A 19,876-nucleotide genomic window follows, 5' to 3' on the forward strand; every position below is an offset into this window, starting at 1 on the left:
GCTGGGCTCCAGCAGTATGTGAAACACAGGAGAGAGCCAAATGACTTCTAAACATGTTCAGTCTGGAGAGGAGAAGGCTCCGAGGTGACCTTATTGTGACCTTTCACTATCTTAAGAGGGACTACAAGAAAGCAGAGGAGGGACTTTTTAGGGTGTCAGGTAGTGATAGGACTGGGGGGAATGGAACAAAGCTGGAAATGGGGAGATTCAGACTGGATGTTAGGAAGTTCTTCAGCATGAGGGTGGTGAGAGCCTGGAATGGGTTGCCCAGGGAGGTGGTGAAAGCCTCATCCCTGGAGGTGTTCAAGGCCAGGCTGGATGAGGCTCTGGACAGCCTGATCTAGCATGAGGTGTCCCTGCCCATGGCAGAGGGGTTGGAACTGGATTATCCTTGAGGTCCCTCCCAGCCCTGACTGATGCTATGGTTTTATAAAACAGCTACTTTCTGGTTTGCTTCAATTCATCTGCCTTTATGCTGGAATCAATGCTTATTTGGTGGTTGATTGTGGAAACTGAAGGTTTCCAGTTCTGGGCTCCTCAATTGCAGAGAGATGTTGAGGTGCTGGAAGGTGTCCACAGGAGGGCGCCAAAGCTGGTGAGGGGCCTGGAGCAGAGCCCTGTGAGGAGAGGCTGAGGGAGCTGGGGGTGTGCAGCCTGCAGCAGAGGAGGCTCAGGGCAGAGCTCATTGCTGTCTGCAGCTGCCTGCAGGGAGGCTGTAGCCAGGTGGGGTTGGGCTCTTCTGCCAGGCAAGCAGCAACAGAAGAAGGGGACAGAGTCTGAAGTTGTGTCAGGGGAAGTATAGGCTGGATGTTGTTAGGAAGTTGTAGTCAGAGAGTGATTGACATTGGAATGGGCCGCTCAGGGAGGTGGTGGAGTTGCTGTCCCTGGAGGTGTTGAAGCCAAGCCTGGCTGGGGCACTTAGTGCCATGGTCTGGTTGATTGGCCAGGGCTGGGTGCTAGGCTGAACTGGCTGAGCTTGGAGGTCTCTTCCAACCTGCTTGATTCTATGATTGGGTAGGGCTTGGTGTTAGGTTGGATTGGATGATCTTGGAGGCCTCTTCTGACCTGGTTGGTTCTATGATTTTCCTTTGTTGAGGCACTTGACTTCTTTACAACAGGAGGCAGCACGTGTTGGGATGAGTACACAGGTCAGCACTTTGCTGTGGAGGGTGAAATGGGAGTGGAACAGTTACGTGGGATGCCAGACAGGGACACTTTACACTAGACCTGCTTGCTCAGAGCCCCATCCAATCCAGCCTGGCCACTCCTATCCCTGGGAGAGAAAAGTAGGAAGGGAAAAAAAGGTGCTGTGGGATTTGGGATGATGGATTACTGTGTACTCATCAGAATTTGCTGTCCCATAGGTCTCCTTGTGGGTACTCTGGACGTTGTGTTGGACTCCAGTGCCAGGGTGGCGCCGTATCGAATCCTCTATCAAGCACCAGACTCCTTGGTCTATTGGACTATTGCCTGTGGTAAGGACAAACATGCTGATGTGTGGGGTTTTGTTCTTCCTGCATACTGTGCTGCAGCACTAATAGAGCATCCTGCCTGCTGAGCACAGTCATTTCAGGACAAATAAACGGGTCAGGATGCAAACCTGTTCTAATGGTTAGAGGTGAAAAGCCTCAGAGCTTCTAAATGTTCACACCTTGGATGCCAGCCTCTGTGTGTGTTATGCACAGTGAGTAACACTAGAAATGGCTGTGGAGCAGAGACAGAAGCTTCCCAAAGATGTTCTTAGATAAGGAGTCTGCTATCCAGCCTTCCTCTTTGATTATCATAGAATGGTTTATGTTGGAAGGAACCTCAAGGATCATCCAGTTCCAACCCCTGGCCATAGGCAGGGACACTTCCCACTAGAACAGGTTGCTCAAAGCCTCATCCACCCTGGCTTTGAACACTCCAGGGAGGCTGTGGAGCACAGAAGCACAGAATGTGATTGACTTTTCCTCCTGGGAAAGAGAAGAGGGATGGATGAAAGTTTGCCATGGATGTGATAATTTTAGCAGTTCAAATGTGGCTCTATTCATAGAATCATAGAATGGTAGGGGTTGGAAGCACATGATTTATGTCTGACAAAGGTGATGTCAAAGCTGTACCATCTTCTGAATACAATAGGAGGGTTTTTAATAGCTCATCTTAGCACAAGGATTTCTGGCTACTTCTGATGGTATCAGACCTGATAGAAGGCAGGGATTTCAACAAGCATCTTTTTTCCTCTCTGCTCTTATTAGTACCAACTCCCTGACTCTTTTGATGTTCTGGTAACAGAATTTACCCTTGGTGACAGCTAATAGTAGTAACCTGAAGGGAGGCTGTAGTCCGGTGGGGTTGGGCTCTTCTGCCAGGCAAGCAGCACCAGAGCAAGGGGACACAGTCTCAAGTTGTGGCAGGGGAGGTCTAGGCTGGATGTTAGGAGGAAGTTGTTGGCAGAGAGAGTGATTGGCATTGGAATTGGCTGCCCAGGGAGGTGGTGGAGTCACCATCCCTGGAGATGTTAAAGCCAAGCCTGGCTGAGGCACTTAGTGCCATGGTCTGGTTGATTGGCCAGGGCTGGGTGCTAGGTTGGACTGGCTGAGCTTGGAGGTCTCTTCCAACCTGCTTGATTCTATGATCAGGTTGCCCACAGCCTCATGCAGCCTGGCCTTAAACACCTCCAAGGATGAGATTAATGTATTTGTCTCTGCTTCCTTTTTGTGGGGTGAAGTTATTTCTTTCATTTTCAATCTCCTGATACATATTTGGTGGATTGGTTTAGTAATTTGTGTTAAATTGTAGGACTGCAGTAGCTTGATCTCATCACCTGGGGGGATCAGTGTGGCTCTCCCTGCAGGGAGCTAATATTTTACAGAGAGCAAGTTATTTATCCATGCAACCTTGAAGCTGAGCAGCCCTGTGTTGCCTCAGGCTCTGCACTGTGGTTTGGTTATGGATTTGCAACTGAAGCAATTCCTTCTGAATGGGTTCAAGGGCTGATAGGCTTGCACAGGTTGCTGAGGGATTTGGCTGCCTTCAGCTCTGCAGCTCTGATTTGTCCTGCGTTGTGCAGCTGTCCCTCCCCATTCCCTAGGCACAGAGTGCTGGTTCTTTGGCACTTGTAATCTCGTCTGTGTACAGAAATCTGCTTTCCATAAAATAAGAATCATCTCTGCCTTTAGTAAGTGACTGTACAGAGTGACAGAAACGAGTCTGTGTCCTACTTCACTCACAGAATGGTTTAGGTTGGAAGAGACCTCAAGGATCATGCGGTTCCAGCCCCCTGCCATGGACAGGGACACCTACTAGAACAGGTCACTCAAACCCTCATCCAACCTGGCCTTAAACACCTCCAGGGAGGTTGTGGAGCACAGAATCACCCAATGTGATCAAAGATCATGTTGCCTCTCTGGGCAATCTATGCCAGTGTCTCACCACCCTCACTGCAAAGAACTTCTTCCCAACATCCAGTTTGAATCTCCCCTCTGCCAGTTTAAACCCATTACTCTTTGTCCTGTCATTACAAGACCTTGCCAGTAGTCCCTCCCCAGCCTTCCTGTAGCCCTCTACAGATACTGGAAGGCCACTCCAAGGTCTCCTCAAAGCCTTTTCCAGGCTGCAGAGTCCCATTTCTCTCAGCCTGTCCTCATAGCAGAGCTGCTGCAGCCCTCTGAGCATCTTGGTGGCCTCCTCTGGTCTGGCTCTAACAGTTCTGTGTCCTGCTTGTGTTGGGGGCTCCAGAACTGCACCCAGGACTCCAGGTGGGGTCCGAGGAGAGCAGAGAGGAGAGTTTATTGGCTAGGGCTGGGTGCTAGGTTGTACTGGATGAGCTTGGAGGTCTCTTCCAACCTGGTTGATTCTATGATCTATTTAAATTGCTTTTTAGTTTTCTCCCTGAAGTTGGCAGAGAACAGCTCAGTCCACCAGTACTGCTGACCAACATTACAGCGTTTCAGCCATGGAGTCCAACATAAGCTGAGCATCTGGGTCGAGGCAATGCCAAACACAAATCCAGGCTGGGCAGTGAGTGGCTGGAGAGTTGACCATGAGAGTGGTGAGAGGCTGGAATGGGTTGCCCTGGGAGGTGGTTGAGGCCCCATGGCTGGAGGTGTTTCAGGCCAGGCTGGCTGAGGCTGTGGGCAGCCTGCTCTAGGATAGGGTGTCCCTGGGCATGGCAGGGGAGTTGGAACTGGCTGATCCTTGTGGTCCCTTCCAACCCTGCCTGATTCTATGTTTCTATATCATCTAGAGGGGGCAGGAGTGATTAGCAGCTTTCTGCATGCATTGTAGCCTTTTCCCCTTTTATTTCCTGCTAGTCTTGAGGGCTTGTTTCCCCCCCAAAGTGCAGTGGTTTAACTGTGATTCCTTTTTTTTGTCATTCCCTGGGAGTTTTATCTAAATGGTTGATAATGGCAAAATGCTTCTAACACGCTCAGATAGACAAAGACTTGCCGGCAGCAGAGTTAAACCAGACCTGTAGCTCAAAACACAGCAGCAAAAGCGTGTGGGTTTGTTTTCTTTAATCCTGAGTGAACAAAGTAAAGAGAAAGATCTGGGCTGTCATGAGAAATTGATGAGAACCGAGGGGTGGGGTTTGGCCTGATTGCTCCATCTGCTCTAGAGGAGGCTGGGGGAGTAAACAGTGAGACAGCAGAGACAAAAAGCAGCAGGAACAATGAGCGGGGCTGTCAGAGGCTGAGAATAATCAACCAACCAAAGCTGCCTCCTAAGAGGTGATGAAAAATAATTGACGAGCTGCAAACAAGAAGCAGACAGCTTTCAGAGAGAGTTCCTCTGGGTAGTGTTGTCTGCAGTGCTCGGCACTCTTCTGCTAGAGGAGCCACTTTTCTTGTGACACTCCAGTCTTGGATTTCATCATTGCTCTTTACAGCAGTCTAAAAGCCAAATTATGTCTTCAGACCACCTTCTGAGCTCCAGAAAGGTCTGGTTGCATCCAGTGATTTGAAGGAGAAGCAGCAGAGGTAATCACTTGTGGTTCTTGAAATGTGGGCTCCATATGCAGGCTGTTCTGCACCATGATTTATGTCTGTGATGGTTTGGGAGTTACTTACCCCTCACACACAGAAGAAAATCTAAGATCACATTGGGTGATTCTGTGCTCCACAACTTCCCTGGGCAACCTGTGCCAGTGTCTCACCACCCTCACTGCAAAGAACCCTTCCCTGACATCCAGTTTAAATCTCCTCTCTGCCAGTTTAAACCCATTACCCCTCAAGGATCATCCAGTTCCAACCCCCTGTCATAGGCAGGGACACCTCCCACTAGAACAGGTCACTCAAGGCCTCATCCAACCTGGTCTTGAACACTTCCAGGGATCTTTGATCACATTGGGTGATTCTGTGCTCCACAACCTCCCTGGACAACCTGTGCCAGTGTCTCACCACCCTCACTGTCAAGAACCCTTTCCTAACATCCAGTTTCAACCTCCCCTCTGCCAGTTTAAACCCATTCCTCCTCATCCTGTCATTACAAGACCTTGTCAATAGTCCCTCCCCAGCCTTCCTGTAGCCCCCTTCAGATACTGGAAGGCCACTCCAAGGTCTCCTCAAAGTCTTCTCTTCTCCAGGCTGCAGAGCCCCAACTCTTGTAGGCTGTCCTCATAGCAGAGCTGCTGCAGCCCTTAGGAGGATATTGACATTGGTGCATCATTTATTCTGTGCCTTTTGGGGTGGTTTGGTTTTGTTTGATGGGTTTTCTTGTTTTCTATACAGGCTGCTCAAGGAAAGAAATCACTGAACACTGGGAATGGCTTGAACAGAATTTGTTGCAGACTCTCTCAATCTTTGAAAACGAGAATGACATAAATACATTTGTCAGAGGAAAAATACAGGTAGGTAAATATCTGTCTGGAAGTGTTGTCAGTGGTAAATGTGACTGAAAGGAAAGCTGCTGTGAGTTCTAACCAGATTTGAGCTGGCTGCTTCTCCTTTTTGATGGCAAACCAGATGATTGCTCCACCTCCTTTAAAATGGGTGCTGCACCTCCCACCTGCCTTTAGCTGGGTGCTTCACCTCCCACCTCCCTTTCTGCTGGGTGCTGCACCTCCCTTTCTGCTGGGTGCTGCACCTCCCTTTCTGCTGGGTGCTGCACCTCCCTTTCTGCTGGGTGCTGCACCTCCCTTTCTGCTGGGTGCACAGGTACCTACCTTATATATATATATAAAAAATAATGTTAAAAGCAATACAAAACTAAGGAGCAAAGTCCTCAGAAAGACAGCCACAAATAAACAGCTGCCCAAGGGAAAGAATGACCAGAAGAATTAGAGATAGGCAGAAGAGTTGCTTGCCTTAGGAGTAGGTGTTGTGGCTGTGGCCTGGGTAGTGGTGGTAGGGAGGATGTCTGCTAGCCCATGGCAACTAACATGTTATGTCCTTCTTTCACTCCCTACTAGGGCATCATTGCTGAGTACAACAAAATCAATGGCATCAAGGAGGATGATGATACAGAAAAATTTAAGGAAGCCATAGTGAAATTCCACAAGCTGTTTGGAATGCCAGAAGAAGAGAAATTAGTGAACTACTACTCCTGCAGTTACTGGAAGGGGAAGGTTCCCCGCCAGGGCTGGGTGTATCTCAGCATTAATCACCTTTGCTTTTACTCTTTCCTCATGGGCAGAGAAGGTATGGTCTGCAGTGGTGGGGGGGGGGGGGATCTGTGCACCCCAGAGCTGTTAGGAAATGTTCACCTACTGAACTGCTGTGGGTGCAAAGATGCTGCTGAAGAGAGGAGGAGCAGGGAGTAATTCCCTGCTTGCTACACTGCTTACCTCTGCACTTGTTTCGTAGAATCAACCAGGTTGGAAGAGACCTCCAAGCTCAGCCAGTCCAACCTAGCACCCAGCCCTAGACAGTCAACCAGACCATGGCACTAAGTGCCACATCCAGGCTTTGCTTCAACACCTTCAGGGATGGCGACTCCACCACCTCCCTGGGCAGCCCATTCCAATGCCAATCACTCTCTCTGACAACAACTTCCTCCTAACATCCAGCCTGTACCTCCCCCTTGCAATCATAGGATCAGTCAGGGTTGCAAGGGACCACAAGGATCATCTAGTTCCAACCCCTCTGCCATGGGCAGGGACACCTCACACTAGACCAGGCTGTCCAGAGCCTCATCCAATCTGACCTTAAACACCTCCAGGGATGAGGCTTCCACTGTCTCCCTGGGGAACCCTTTCTAGGCTCTCACCACCCTTGTGCTGAAGAACTTCTTCCTAACATCCAGTCTGAATCTACCTATTTCTAGCTTTGTTACATTCCCCCCAGACCTACCACTACCTGACAGCCTAAAAAGTCCCTCCCCTCCTCTAGTCCCACCTCTCTCCAGCAACTAGGGACATACTCAGCTTGCTCAGAGCCTGACCTTGTATGTGTCCAGGGAACGGGGCCACCACCTTCTCCCTGGGCAACCCATTCCAGGGTCTCACCAGCCTCATGCTTAAGAACTTCTTCCAGACATCCAGTCTGAATCTACCCATTTCTAGAAGAGGAGAGATGCTCTTCCATAGGTTCCTTTTTTTTTTACTGACTCTGTGTGTGTTTGTTTGCTTCTGTCCAGCCAAGTTAGTTATTCGCTGGGTCGACATCACTCAGCTGGAGAAGAACGCAACGCTGCTCTTCCCAGACATGATCAAAGTGAGCACCAGGTCAAGTGAACATTTCTTCTCAGTATTCCTTAACATCAATGAGACCTTTAAACTGATGGAGCAGTTGGCCAACATAGCTATGAGGCAACTTTTGGACAACGAAGGATTTGAACAAGACAGGTCCTTGCCCAAACTGAAAAAGAAGTCCCCCAAAAAGGTGTCCGCGCTCAAACGGTAGGTAGCACTGCCTCCCGCTCGCTCCTGCCTCCTCAGGCCTTTCTCTTGCAGCAGCTTTTTGTCCAGATGTTTCCTCATCTGGGGGTCCTGCTGCATACCAAGTTAGCCATGGCACAGCAATGTGCCCTTGTGGCCAAGAAAGCCACTGGGATCCTGGAAGAGTGTGTCCAGCAGATCAAGGGAGATTCTCCTCCTCCTCCTCTACACAGCCCTGGTGAGATCTCATCTTGAATACTGTGTTCAGTTTTGGGCTCCCCAGTTGAAGAGGGACAGGGATCTGCTGGAGAGGGTGCAGCAGAGGGCTCTGAGGATGATTAGGGGACTGGAGGGCATGGCTTGGGAGGCTGAGGGACCTGGGGCTGCTTAGTCTGGAGAAGAGAAGACTTAGAGGGGATTTGATAAATGTTTCTAAGTATCTGAAGGCTGCCAGGAAGGGAGGACAGGCTCTGCTCACTGCTCCCTAGGATAGGACAAGGAGCAATGGGTGTAAGTTGCAGCAAAAGAGGTTCTGCCCCAACACAAGGGGGAACTTCTTGACTGTAAGGGTCCCAGAGCCCTGGCACAGGCTGCCCAGGGAGGTTGTGGAGTCTCCTTCTCTGGAGCCTTTCAAGGCCTGTCTGGATGTGTTCCTCTGTGATCTGTGTTAGATAGGATGGTCCTGCTCTGGCAGGGGGGTTGGACTGGATGATCTCCCTGAGTCCCTTCCAACCCCTAACATCCTGTGAGCCTGTGATCTGTGATCCAAATGTTGCTGCCATTTGCTCCAAAAAAAAGAAGTGATTGATTCCAGCAGTGGCAAAAGGTAGGGAATGGTTTAAATGGGTTTGCTTGGGTTCTTGTTGACATCACAGCATTTCTTAGATTGGAAAAGACCGTTCATTGACAGTGATAACTGAGTTGGATGTGAGCCTTTTGGAATTCAAACCTCACCAATTAAGTGGGAAAGGAGATTAGCTTAGGGCTACCTTTAGCGTGAAGCGTTGCTCTACAGGGAATAAACCTTCCCTAGATGCTCTGGAGGAAGCAGTGAGTGGTCTCCTCCTCCTCACAGAATCACAGAATTTCTTAGATGGGAAAAGCCCTTCAAGGTGACTGAGTCCAGTCATTAGTTTCACACTGACAAGTCCTTGACTAAACCAAATCCCTCAGCACAACATCCAATCACTATGAATTGCTATGGTTGGAAAGCACCACCAGGATCATCCAGTTCAACCTTCATCCCAGCATCCTTCATCACTACACCATAGCCTCAAGTGCCAAATAGAGAAAGGGGAACCATTTGTATATCACAGAATAAGAGCTGCTGCAGCCATCTGATCAAAATCTAGATGATGAAATCTGCCCAGAGCTTTTTTTGGTAACAGATAGAATAGTATCATAGAATCAACCAGGTTGGATGAGACCTCCAAGATCATCCAGCCCAACCTAGCACCCAGTCAATTAGACCATGGCACTGAAATTAGAGATGAGAAATGAACCTGGCAAATATTTTCTGCTTCTTCTATAGCTCCCATACTGTAATTTGATAGTCCCTTGTTAAGTTCTTCCTTATTTTGTATGTTGATCCTGTTAGAGAATCATACAGGATTGCATCCTGGTTTGTATTTCTCATTGCTAAGTGACCTCTGCCAAACATTACATCACTCAGCTTTGCCTTTCAGTTTGGTGTTGTGCACTGAATGCATTATTAAGACTTAAGCCTTCAAATTGTTAACAAACTACAACCCTGAAGACTTAATCATGTTAATAACTAAGCTACAAAGAAGCATTTTGGGTGTAATATTACCCAAATGTGTTAAGGGTGTGCTGTTTGATGTGGTATTTAGTAATACATGGAGCCACTGTATATATGCTTTCCAAGTGAGGCTGGATGATAAAAACTCAGCCTGCTGAGAAGTCAGGATCAATATATTGAAGTTATTTGTGACAGAGTTATTTTTCCATGTTGTTCCAGAGTCTTCTAGCAGCAGAGGTTGTACATCCCCTGCATGCAGACTGTTTCCACTCTTTCTCAGAATTAACCATGTTGGAAAAGACCTCTAAGATCATTGAGTCCAACTTATCACCTGACCCTTCTTATTCACTAACCCATGGCACTAAGTGCCTCAGCCAGGCTTGGCTTCAACACCACCAGGCACAGCAACTCCACCACCTCCCTGGGCAGCCCATTCCAATGCCAATCACTCTCTCTGCCAACAACTTCCTCCTAACATCCAGCCTAGACCTCCCCTGGCACAGCTTGAGACTGTGTCCCCTTCTTCTATTGCTGCTTGCCTGGCAGAAGAGCCCAACCCCACCTGGCTACAGCCTCCCTTCAGGGAGCTGCAGACAGCAATGAGCTCTGCCCTGAGCCTCCTCTGCTGCAGGCTGCACACCCCCAGCTCCCTCAGCCTCTCCTCACAGGGCTGTGCTCCAGGCCCCTCACCAGCTTTGGTGCCCTCCTGTGGACACCTTCCAGCACCTCAACATCTCTCTTGAATTGAGGAGCCCAGAACTGGACACAGCACTCAAGGTGTGGCCTGAGCAGTGCTGAGCACAGGGGCAGAAGAACCTCCCTTGTCCTGCTGCCCACACTGCTCCTGAGCCAGCCCAGGATGCCATTGGCTCTGCTGCCCACCTGGGCACACTCGTGCCTCTCTCCCAGCACCCCCAGTCCCTCTCTGCCTGGCTGCTCTCAGCCACTCTGTCCCCAGCCTGTAGTGCTGCTTGGGGTTGTTGTGGCCAAAGTGCAGAACCCTGCACTTAGCCTTGCTAAACCTCACAGCTTCATGGCATTTAGCTGCAGCCTGAGTAGTTAACCTGAGCTGCATGTCACAGGGAGCTTGCACTGATTGTGTAAAACACCTCTGTGAGTGTATGATATGTTTCATAACACGAGAAAAGCTTTCTGTGGGTGGTTGTGTTTAAGCTTTCTGTGGGTGGTTGTGTTTAAGCTTTCTGTGGGTGGTTGTGTTTTCCCCCCCTCTCAGGGATCTCGATGCCAGAGCAAAGAGCGAGAGATACCGTGCGCTGTTCCGGCTGCCCAAGGATGAGAAGCTGGATGGACACACAGACTGTACTCTCTGGACTCCCTTCAACAAAATGCACATTTTGGGTCAGATGTTTGTTTCTACAAACTACATTTGCTTCACTAGTAAAGAAGAGAACTTGTGCAGCCTTATTATCCCTCTTCGAGAGGTAAATATTTGTGTCTGTACGTAGAATCGTAGAATGGTTTAGGTTGGAAGGGGCCTCAAGGATCAGCCAGTTCCAACCCCCTGCCATAGGCAGGGACACCTCCCACTAGAACAGGTTGCTCAAGGCCTTATCCAGCCTGGCCTTGAACACTTCCAGGGAGGTTGTGAAGCACAGAATCACCCAATGTGATTAAAGATCAGATTCAGTGATTCTGTGCTACACAACATCCCTGGGCAACCTGTGCCAGTGTCTCACCACCCTCACTGCAAAGAGCCCTTTCCTAACATCCAGTTTCAATCTCCCCTCTGCCAATTTAAACCCATTCTTCCTCATCCTGTCATTACAAGACCTTGTCAATAATCCCTCCCTAGATACTGGAAGGCTACTATAAGGTCTCCTCAAAGCCTTCTCTTCTCCAGGCTGCAGAGCCCCAACTCTTGTAGTCTATCCTCAAAGCAGAGCTGCTGCAGTCCTCTGAGCATCTTGGTGGCCACAAGGATCAGCCAGTTCCAACCCCCCTGCCATGCCCAGGGACACCCTACCGTAGAGCAGGCTGTCCACAGCCTCATCCAGCCTGGCCTTAAACACCTCCAGACATGGGGCCTCAACCACCTCCCTGTGCAACCCATTCCAGCCTCTCACCACTCTCATGCTCAACAACTTCCTCCTCACATCCAGCCTGAATCTCCCCACCTCCAGCTTTGCTCCATTCCCCCTAGTCCTGGCACTCCCTGAGAGCCTAAAGAGTCCCTCCCCAGCATTTTTGTAGGTCTCTTTCAGATCCTGGAAGGCCACAAGAAGGTCACCTATTATCCAAGAATAATTTTGTTTTAGTTGATTCTCTTAAAGAAAAGCCTGAGAGAAATAAACTGAAGTGGTGCAAAGAAGTTGAACTGAAGCCAGCTTTTTGAGGGGTGACAGGCTTCATCTTGTCAAGTCTTTGTATCCCAATCCTGATTTCCCATAGAAGAGATGTCCATGAGGATTAGAGCTAAGGGGGAAGGGGACATTGCATTAAGATATCAGACCAAGCAAGCTGAAGAACTAAAGATTTTAAGCTGTAGCTGCTGTTTCTCCCTAGGTGACAATAGTGGAAAAGGCAGACAGCTCCAGTGTGCTGCCCAGCCCTTTGTCAATCAGCACCAAAAACAGAATGACTTTCCTCTTTGCCAACTTGAAAGACAGAGACTTTCTTGTACAGAGGATCTCAGACTTTCTGCAGCAAACCACTTCAAGAATATACTTGGAAAAGAACATTTCTGGAAGCTGTATCAGCTCAGATGATGAGGTATGTGGAGGAATGCTTCACAAAGGGCAGTGGATGTGAACTGCAGCACAGGAAGTTCCACCTCAACATGCTGGAGAACCTCTTCACTGTAAGGGATCCCAGAGCACAGGAACAGGCTCCCCAGAGAGATTGTGGAGCCTTCTCTGGAGGCTTTTCAGCCCTGTCTGATGCATTCCTGTGTGACCTGCACTAGATTCTATGGTCCTGCCCTGGCAGGGGGGTTAAACCTAGAGTTATCATTACCTTAGCCTTTCTGGGTGCAGGCTTTGATTACTTGGAGGGGGACAGCTATGGAGAAACTGGAAATCATTTCACTAGTCTGTTCTGGTTTAATTTTTGCTGTTCCCTGCTCAGCCTGTGAGTGTACTTGGCTGATTTAACTGTCTCAGTACCGGTTAGGCTGTCAGCATGTCTAAACTTTGAAGTAACATGAAGTAAAGAGTCCAGACTGTGGCTTAGCCCCGTGTCTGTATTGCTTGTGACTGCTTTCTGCAGGTGTTTACAAGATCAAGTAGTTTAATTTCTGCCAGCCCTCATAAGAGCCTCAGCTCAGAGTCGGAGGGAGAGCGCCAGTTCAACCTCAACGACAACGGCATTCCCACGGCCACTCAGGCTTTGATGACCATGTATCGGCGGAGGTCACCCGAGGAGTTCAACCCCAAGCTGGTAAAAACACACCTTGGAGTGCTCAACGAGTTGTTAAACTGGGTTTTCTCTGAGTCCTGTGTGTCTGGCCCAGAGGCAGTGTTGTTCTGCCAGCGAATGCTCTGCTTTACCATGGCAAACGGCTTCGCTACACCAAAAGCAAAGCTGGGTGTGTGCATTGGTTGTAGTTTCATCTTCCCAGAGACTCAAAATACAGCTAACAGAGCCAATACAATAAGAGGATGACTTTCCCTCTTCCCTCCCCCAGCTGTTGGAAAGAAAGGAATTAGATGTAGAGGGGAAAGGGGTACAAACACCCAAAGAGTAGTCTTGCTTCCAGTTGGAAGTTCAAAGGAAAACTTTAACAGTGAATAAAAGGTATTTAAAGTAGGGGAGTTACAAAGAGGTATGGGGAAAGGAAACAAGATGCAAAAATATCTATACAACCAGATTGATGGCAGTGGATGGGGGTAGAATCAGGAAGGGGTTGTCCACCATGTGGTAGGGTGGCCACGTGGCAAAAGAGGGCCAGCAGGAACAAGGGTGGTGCTATCAGGGAGGCAGGGAGGGAAAAGAGAGAAAGAAGCAGGCAGTTCCTCTGTTTTATAGGGGCCCTAGGCAGGAGGTGAGAGTGGGCTAACCACTACACCTGGGATCAGGTTCAGACCACTCCTAGGGAGGAGTCAGGAGGACCTGGGGTTGGGTTCAGACCACCCCCAGGAGGGTTAACCCTTTACAATGTAAATCAAGGAGAGGTTGTATGCCTGCTCTTCGGTACAGCTGCTTCAACAATGTTCTTACATTGTTGTTCTTCTGTGCCGCAGGGACAGAAGCTAAGAAATGGGAGGATGCAGCCCATGAAGAAGGGAGCTGGATTTTAGCCAAGATGATTTCCTGGTCACTTAGAAAGTTAGGATGTTGCAGGCTTTGTATCACTTAGCATTTCAGTGGGGCAGTGTTAAGGAAGAGAAGCTGCACCTTTATGCCTGCCTGTCTTTGCTTTTAGGCTAAAGAGTTTTTGAAGGAGCAGGCCTGGAAGATTCACTTTGCTGAATACGGCCAAGGAGTCTGCATGTACCGTACAGAGAAAACCAGAGACCTGGTGCTGAAGGGCATTCCAGAGAGCATGAGAGGGGAGCTGTGGCTGCTCTTTTCAGGTAGGTTTTCATTTGAATGTGACTGTGGACTGAGGAAGAGTATGAGGGAAGAGAAACTTGCAAAGGGTGCAGATAAGAAGTGTCTGAAAATATTTAGAGCAAGCAAAGCTGTGATTGTTAGCAAGTGCCAGACTGGATATTAGGGGTTGGAAGGGACCCAAGGAGATCATCAGCACTGGTTTAGGGAAGAGCTCTGTTTAGACTTTGTCCAACAGGCTCAAATAATTAGAGATGAACATCAAAAAGCAGCACACACCCTTTGCTACCAGAAGCCAGCAGTCTAGCACCTTCTGGATGCTCAGTAATCACACCCAGCCCTACTGCCCATTTGCTTAATCATTTCTGAATCCAGTGAAGCTTTTGATCTTCACAGCAAGTGGTTGCAAGGAACTTCAAAATCTAAGCATGTTGCATGGAACAAGTATCCATTTTCTTGTGGGGTTGGGTTTGGATTGGGTTTTTTTGGGTAAGTAATAATAAAGAAGTGACTTCACACTGGAGGCAGCTCATATGAAAAATGGTGAGAAAATATTTCTGTCCTCCACCTGTGCCATCAAGGATTCTCTACATCCCCTCAGGCTTTTCTTTTCTTCCCCAAAGTTGAAGAACTTTATTAATTTTACTGTTAATTGTGGAAATCAGTCCACACCTCAGGCTTTTTTCCTCACCTTTCACTTACTGTCTGTACTCCCAAGGAGGGTGCCACAGCTACCTACACCACTTAGGATAGGAGCAGACCATGGGCTCTATGTCATCACCTAACAGTGGTTTCTGGTTTGTCTTCTATTTGATCCCTAATAATGCCTAATCTTGCACATATTTTCCTTGCTGCTGGACTTGAAGCAAATAAATGCTTTCAGAAAACAAAGACAGGAGTGCACAGATTTTGCCCTCTGATGGTGCAGGAGTTGTTAGCATTTTCCGTGTGCGCTGCTGTGTGCTACTGACGCTTGATTCTCTTTCCTGCTGAGATTTGCATTTCCAGAGGAGTTTTCAAGTCAGCAGTGGAATCTCACAGCAGCTCTGTGCTGGTGTCCCTAGGACAGGCTAAGTGAGATGACAGACATTTTCAGAAGCAGGCACAGACCTCAGGAGAGCCTGTCTCTTGCTTTTGGCTGAGATATCCTACTTTGTGCAACCAAGCACTAACCTCCTCCCTTCCTAGGGCAAGCAGCTTTCTCAGAGGAATGTTTTGTGTTATTTAGGATCATCAAACCCAGAGCCAGCTACAGAGAGAGCTCATGATGCCATGTGATTGCACAGCTGGGTTGTTCTTCATGCCTCCTGTTTCTTTCTGCCTGAAAGAGAAAGAGGCTTTATCTTAATCCTTTCTTTTCAACCTCATTATAAAATGCCTCTAGAGAAGACAAGAAGGGGTGATATCTCAATCACCTAATCCTTCCTTTTTCTTTTCCCATCACCTTTACAAAAACAGCAGTTCATATTTGCTTGCCAAGTGCATGTTGGTGCCATTCAAGATGAACTGGTAGCAGAAGATGGTTGTGTTGGGGTCTCTATCTGCTAACCCTTGGGGTTTTTTTTGTCCTTCTGGTTTTAATGCTGTTCTCCCACTCCCAGGAGCCATTAATGAAATGGCCACTCACCCTGGCTATTATGAGGACCTGGTGGAGAAATCCATGGGGAAGTATAATCTGGCTACAGAAGAGATAGAGAGGGATCTGCACCGCTCCCTTCCAGAGCACCCTGCCTTCCAGAACGAGATGGGGATCGCTGCTCTAAGGAGGGTCTTGACAGCTTATGCTTTTAGAAACCCAAACATAGGATATTGTCAGGTAATTGAAGCACCTTGGCACTGTTTCAGTTTCTGCAAGTCCAATTCTTTCCTTATAGTCTACTCCTTCAGTCATAGAATCATAGAACCAACATAGAAACATAGAATCAACCAGATTGGAAGAGACCTCCAAGATCATCCAGTCCAACCTATCAACCAGCCAGTGGAATCATGGAATGGTTTAGGTTGGAAGGGACCTCAAGGATCATCCAGCTCCAACCCCCCACCATAGGCAGGGACACCTCCCAAAAGAAGTGACCTCATCCAACCTGGCCTTTAACACCTCTAGGAAGGTTGTGGATCACAGAATCACAGCATGTGATTGGACAGGGCTGGGTGATAGGTTGGACTGAATGCCATGGTCTAGTTGATTGGACAGGGCTGGGTGATAGGTTGGACTGAATGCCATGGTCTAGTTGATTGGACAGGGCTGGGTGATAGGTTGGACAGGATGCCATGGTCTAGTTGATCGGGCAGGGCTGGGTGAGAGCTTGGAGGTCTCTTCCAACCTGGCTAAGTCTATGATTCTATGATATAATTTAGAAAACCCAACAAAACAAACCTAACTACTTTTTGTGTGTGTGGTTTATTAGAGGCTTTCTTAAACCTTTGTTTTAGCACTGGAAAAAGACTGCCTTCTGTTTTTGCAGGCAAAGACCTGAACAGTTTGCAGTATACAGAGGGAGATGTAGCTAATTTCCTAACTGTTATAACCACAGATGTGTTACTGGTCAGGTATGGAGTTAATGGGTTTAACAACTTATATTTCTCTTTCTTTTAGGCAATGAATATTGTCACTTCAGTACTCCTCCTTTATGCAAAAGAGGAAGAAGCTTTCTGGCTGCTGGTGGCTCTGTGTGAACGTATGCTGCCTGACTATTACAACACCAGAGTTGTTGGTATGCATGGGGGCATTTTCTACAGTGACTGGACAAAATGTAACCAAATGAATTGTTCTTATTTGCATTCAAAAGAGCTTATGTGTAGATGTTCCTGTGGCATGGATGCAACTCAGTGCCCAATGGCAGGACAGCTTGCTTGGGAGCATAGGAAGCTGAAAGAGTTGGGGCTGTGCAGTCTGGAGAGGAGGAGGCTCCCAAGTGACCTACTTGTGGCCTTCCAGGATCTGAAAGAAGCCTACAAAAAAGCTGGGGAGGGACTTTTTAGGCTGTCAGAGAGTAGCAGGACTGGGGGCAATGGAGCAAAGCTGGAGGTGGGGAGAGTCAGAATGGAAGTGAGGAGGAAGTTGTTGAGCATGAGAGTGGTGAGAGGCTGGAATGGGTTGCCCAGGGAGATTGTGGAAGCCCCATGGCTGGAGGTGTTTAAGGCCAGGCTGGATGAGGCTGTGGGCAACCTGATCTAGGGTGGGTGATTCTGTGCTTCACAACCTCCCTGAGGTGTTCAAGGCCGGGTTGGATGAAGCCTTGAGCCACCTGTTCTAGTGGGAGGTGTCCCTGCCTATGTCAGGGGGGTTGGAGCTGGCTGAGGTTTGAGATCCATTCCAACCTAAAGCATTCTCTGATGGAAAGCCTAAGAACATACAGAATGCATCTTTCTCTCCCCTAAATGCTGCTGTGGTCACTTGTTCCTCGTTTAACAGACATCCACTCTCCCTTCTTCCCAACAGGAGCGCTGGTGGATCAGGGTGTCTTCGAAGAGCTGGCTCGTGACTATGTTCCCCAGCTTTATGACTGCATGCAGGACTTGGGTGTGATATCCACCATTTCCCTGTCCTGGTTCCTCACTCTTTTCCTCAGTGTCATGCCCTTTGAAAGTGCAGTGGTGGTTGTGGATTGTTTCTTCTGTGAAGGAATAAAGGTGATATTTCAGTTAGCGCTTGCTGTCCTCGATGCTAATGTAGACAAGCTGCTTAACTGTAAAGATGATGGAGAAGCCATGACAGTCTTGGGAAGGTATTTATTACAGAAAATCAAGTCTCTTCCTTTTATTGCTCTGATTTTTTTTGGTTTGCTTACTTCTCTTACTTGTGTTCTACTCAAAAAAGTACAACACATCTAAGTCTTTTAGACACAGTCTCCTGTCACCCATACGAGTTGCTCTTTCTATCATTAAGTGACCAACAAGAGATAAATCCTTCTTTCAAGGCATTCAAATGAACTTCCCAAACCTGGTTTTAGAAATTCCTTTTGGGTGATCTAGTTGACTGCTTGTTTTTTGTTACTTCTTCTTTTGCTTGCTGCCTTTTAAATGCTCTTAAGATAAAGCTTTGATCTCTAGGGAAGCTGTTTTGGGAGTGGACTAACCAGGAGTTAAGAGAATCAGGTGGGCTCTTGAATGAGTAGATTTCAGGAGGGTGCTAATCAGACTGGATTGAGATAAGTACAGAGGCCAATAGGATGAGATTGAACAAGGCTAGGTGCAAGGATCTACACTTTGGCCACAACAACCCCAAGCAGCACTACAGGCTGGGGCCAGAGTGGCTGAGAGCAGCCAGGCAAAGAGGTACCTGGGGGTGCTGGTAGAGAGGAGCTGAAGATGAGGCAGCAGTGTGCCCAGGTGGGCAGCAGAGCCAATGGCATCCTGGGCTGGCTCAGGAGCAGTGTGGGCAGCAGGACAAGGGAGGTTCTTGTGCCCCTGTGCTCAGCACTGCTCAGGCCACCCCTTGAGTGCTGTGTCCAGTTCTGGGCTCCTCAATTCAAGAGAGATGTTGAGGTGCTGGGAGGTGTCCACAGGAGGGCAAAGAAGCTGTTGAGGGGCCTGGAGCATAGCCCTGTGAGGAGAGGCTGAGGGAGCTGGGGGTGTGCAGCCTGCAGCAGAGGAGGCTCAGGGCAGAGCTCATTGCTGTCTGCAACTGCCTGAAGGGAGGCTGTAGCCAGGTGGGGTTGGGCTCTGCTGCCAGGCAAGCAGCAGCAGAAGGAAGGAACAGAGTGTCAAGTTGTGGCAGGAGAGGTCTAGGCTGGATGTTAGGAGGAAGTTGTTGGCAGAGAGAGTGATTGGCATTGGAATGGGCTGCCCAGGGAGGTGGTGGAGTTGCTGTCCCTGGAGGCGTTGAAGCCAAGCCTGGCTGGGGCACTTAGTGCCATGGTCTGGTTGATTGGCCAGGGCTGGGTGCTAGGTTGGCCTGGCTGAGCTTGGAGGTCTCTTCCAACCTGCTTGGTTCTGTGGTTCTGTGATTTAATACAGACTAACAGCACTAAGTGTAACCTCTCATTGCCTTGTGTTTGGTGGTAGTGTTCTGTTTTCAAAGACACTCATGAAACTTGGGAACCTTTTTTCTGCCCAGTATGTTTCATTAGTATAACCACAGTGAAATCTGGGTTTAGTTTCTTTGGGATTAAAGAAGCCTCTGGCTGTGTTTTCTCCAAAGTAAGCCTCAGTCCTTGCTAAAGATTTAAGTGTCCTGCAGCTACATAGTAAAAGACAGGTAATCTAGAGTAGAAGGAAGCCCTTGGCTGGGCTGTGGTAGGCCAGTGGGATATGTAGGCTGAAGCACCCTGACCTTTATTCCCGTGGTGTCACCAGTCCACTAGCAGATTTCAACAGCTAGAAGCAACGAACCTGCTCAGTAAGCCACTGGTTTGTGCCTGTCTGTATCTGGGCTATTTCTTGATGTGGATAATGAGGTTGCAGGGCTGAAATTTGTCAGGTTAATCTTGTGACATAGCAGGTAGCTCATTAGCAGAGAGCAGCTTCATGTTTTTACACTGGGTAACCCATATGTAACCCTTAATCTGTTAACCCTCTGAAGGGAGGGGGTACAAGTGCAGCTGGGGTTTCTAATTCTCCTTTTTCTTCCCCTTCCTCTCAGGTATTTGGACAGTGTAACTAATAAGGACAGCACTCTTCCTCCCATTCCTCACCTTCACTCGCTGCTCAGTGACGATGTAGAGCCTTATCCTGAGGTGGATATCTTCAGACTAATCAGATCATCCTATGAGGTAGGTGGGGTAGGTTTCCTTAACAGCAGCTTGCCAACCCACACTAGTTCTGCTCTGCAGAGGAATTGGATATTCTATAGTTTGGCTTTGCTTGGA

General features: G+C 48.5%; 1 protein-coding gene across 1 annotated transcript in view; it reads left to right on the forward strand.

Moving 5' to 3' along the window:
- Positions 1-19,876, forward strand: part of TBC1D9 (TBC1 domain family member 9) — a 45,865-nt gene that overhangs the window by 11,424 nt on the left and 14,565 nt on the right. The window contains exons 2-13 of the mRNA XM_064149501.1: positions 1,365-1,475; positions 5,712-5,830; positions 6,392-6,620; positions 7,558-7,819; positions 10,792-10,999; positions 12,081-12,287; positions 12,783-12,953; positions 13,939-14,089; positions 15,668-15,882; positions 16,663-16,780; positions 17,509-17,794; positions 19,651-19,780. Coding sequence (XP_064005571.1) covers positions 1,365-1,475; positions 5,712-5,830; positions 6,392-6,620; positions 7,558-7,819; positions 10,792-10,999; positions 12,081-12,287; positions 12,783-12,953; positions 13,939-14,089; positions 15,668-15,882; positions 16,663-16,780; positions 17,509-17,794; positions 19,651-19,780 — 2,207 coding nt within the window. The remainder of the gene's footprint in view (positions 1-1,364; positions 1,476-5,711; positions 5,831-6,391; positions 6,621-7,557; positions 7,820-10,791; positions 11,000-12,080; positions 12,288-12,782; positions 12,954-13,938; positions 14,090-15,667; positions 15,883-16,662; positions 16,781-17,508; positions 17,795-19,650; positions 19,781-19,876) is intronic.

The sequence above is a fragment of the Pogoniulus pusillus genome, chromosome 10 (genome assembly GCF_015220805.1).
Source record: "Pogoniulus pusillus isolate bPogPus1 chromosome 10, bPogPus1.pri, whole genome shotgun sequence".
Classification (NCBI taxonomy): Eukaryota; Metazoa; Chordata; class Aves; order Piciformes; family Lybiidae; genus Pogoniulus; species Pogoniulus pusillus.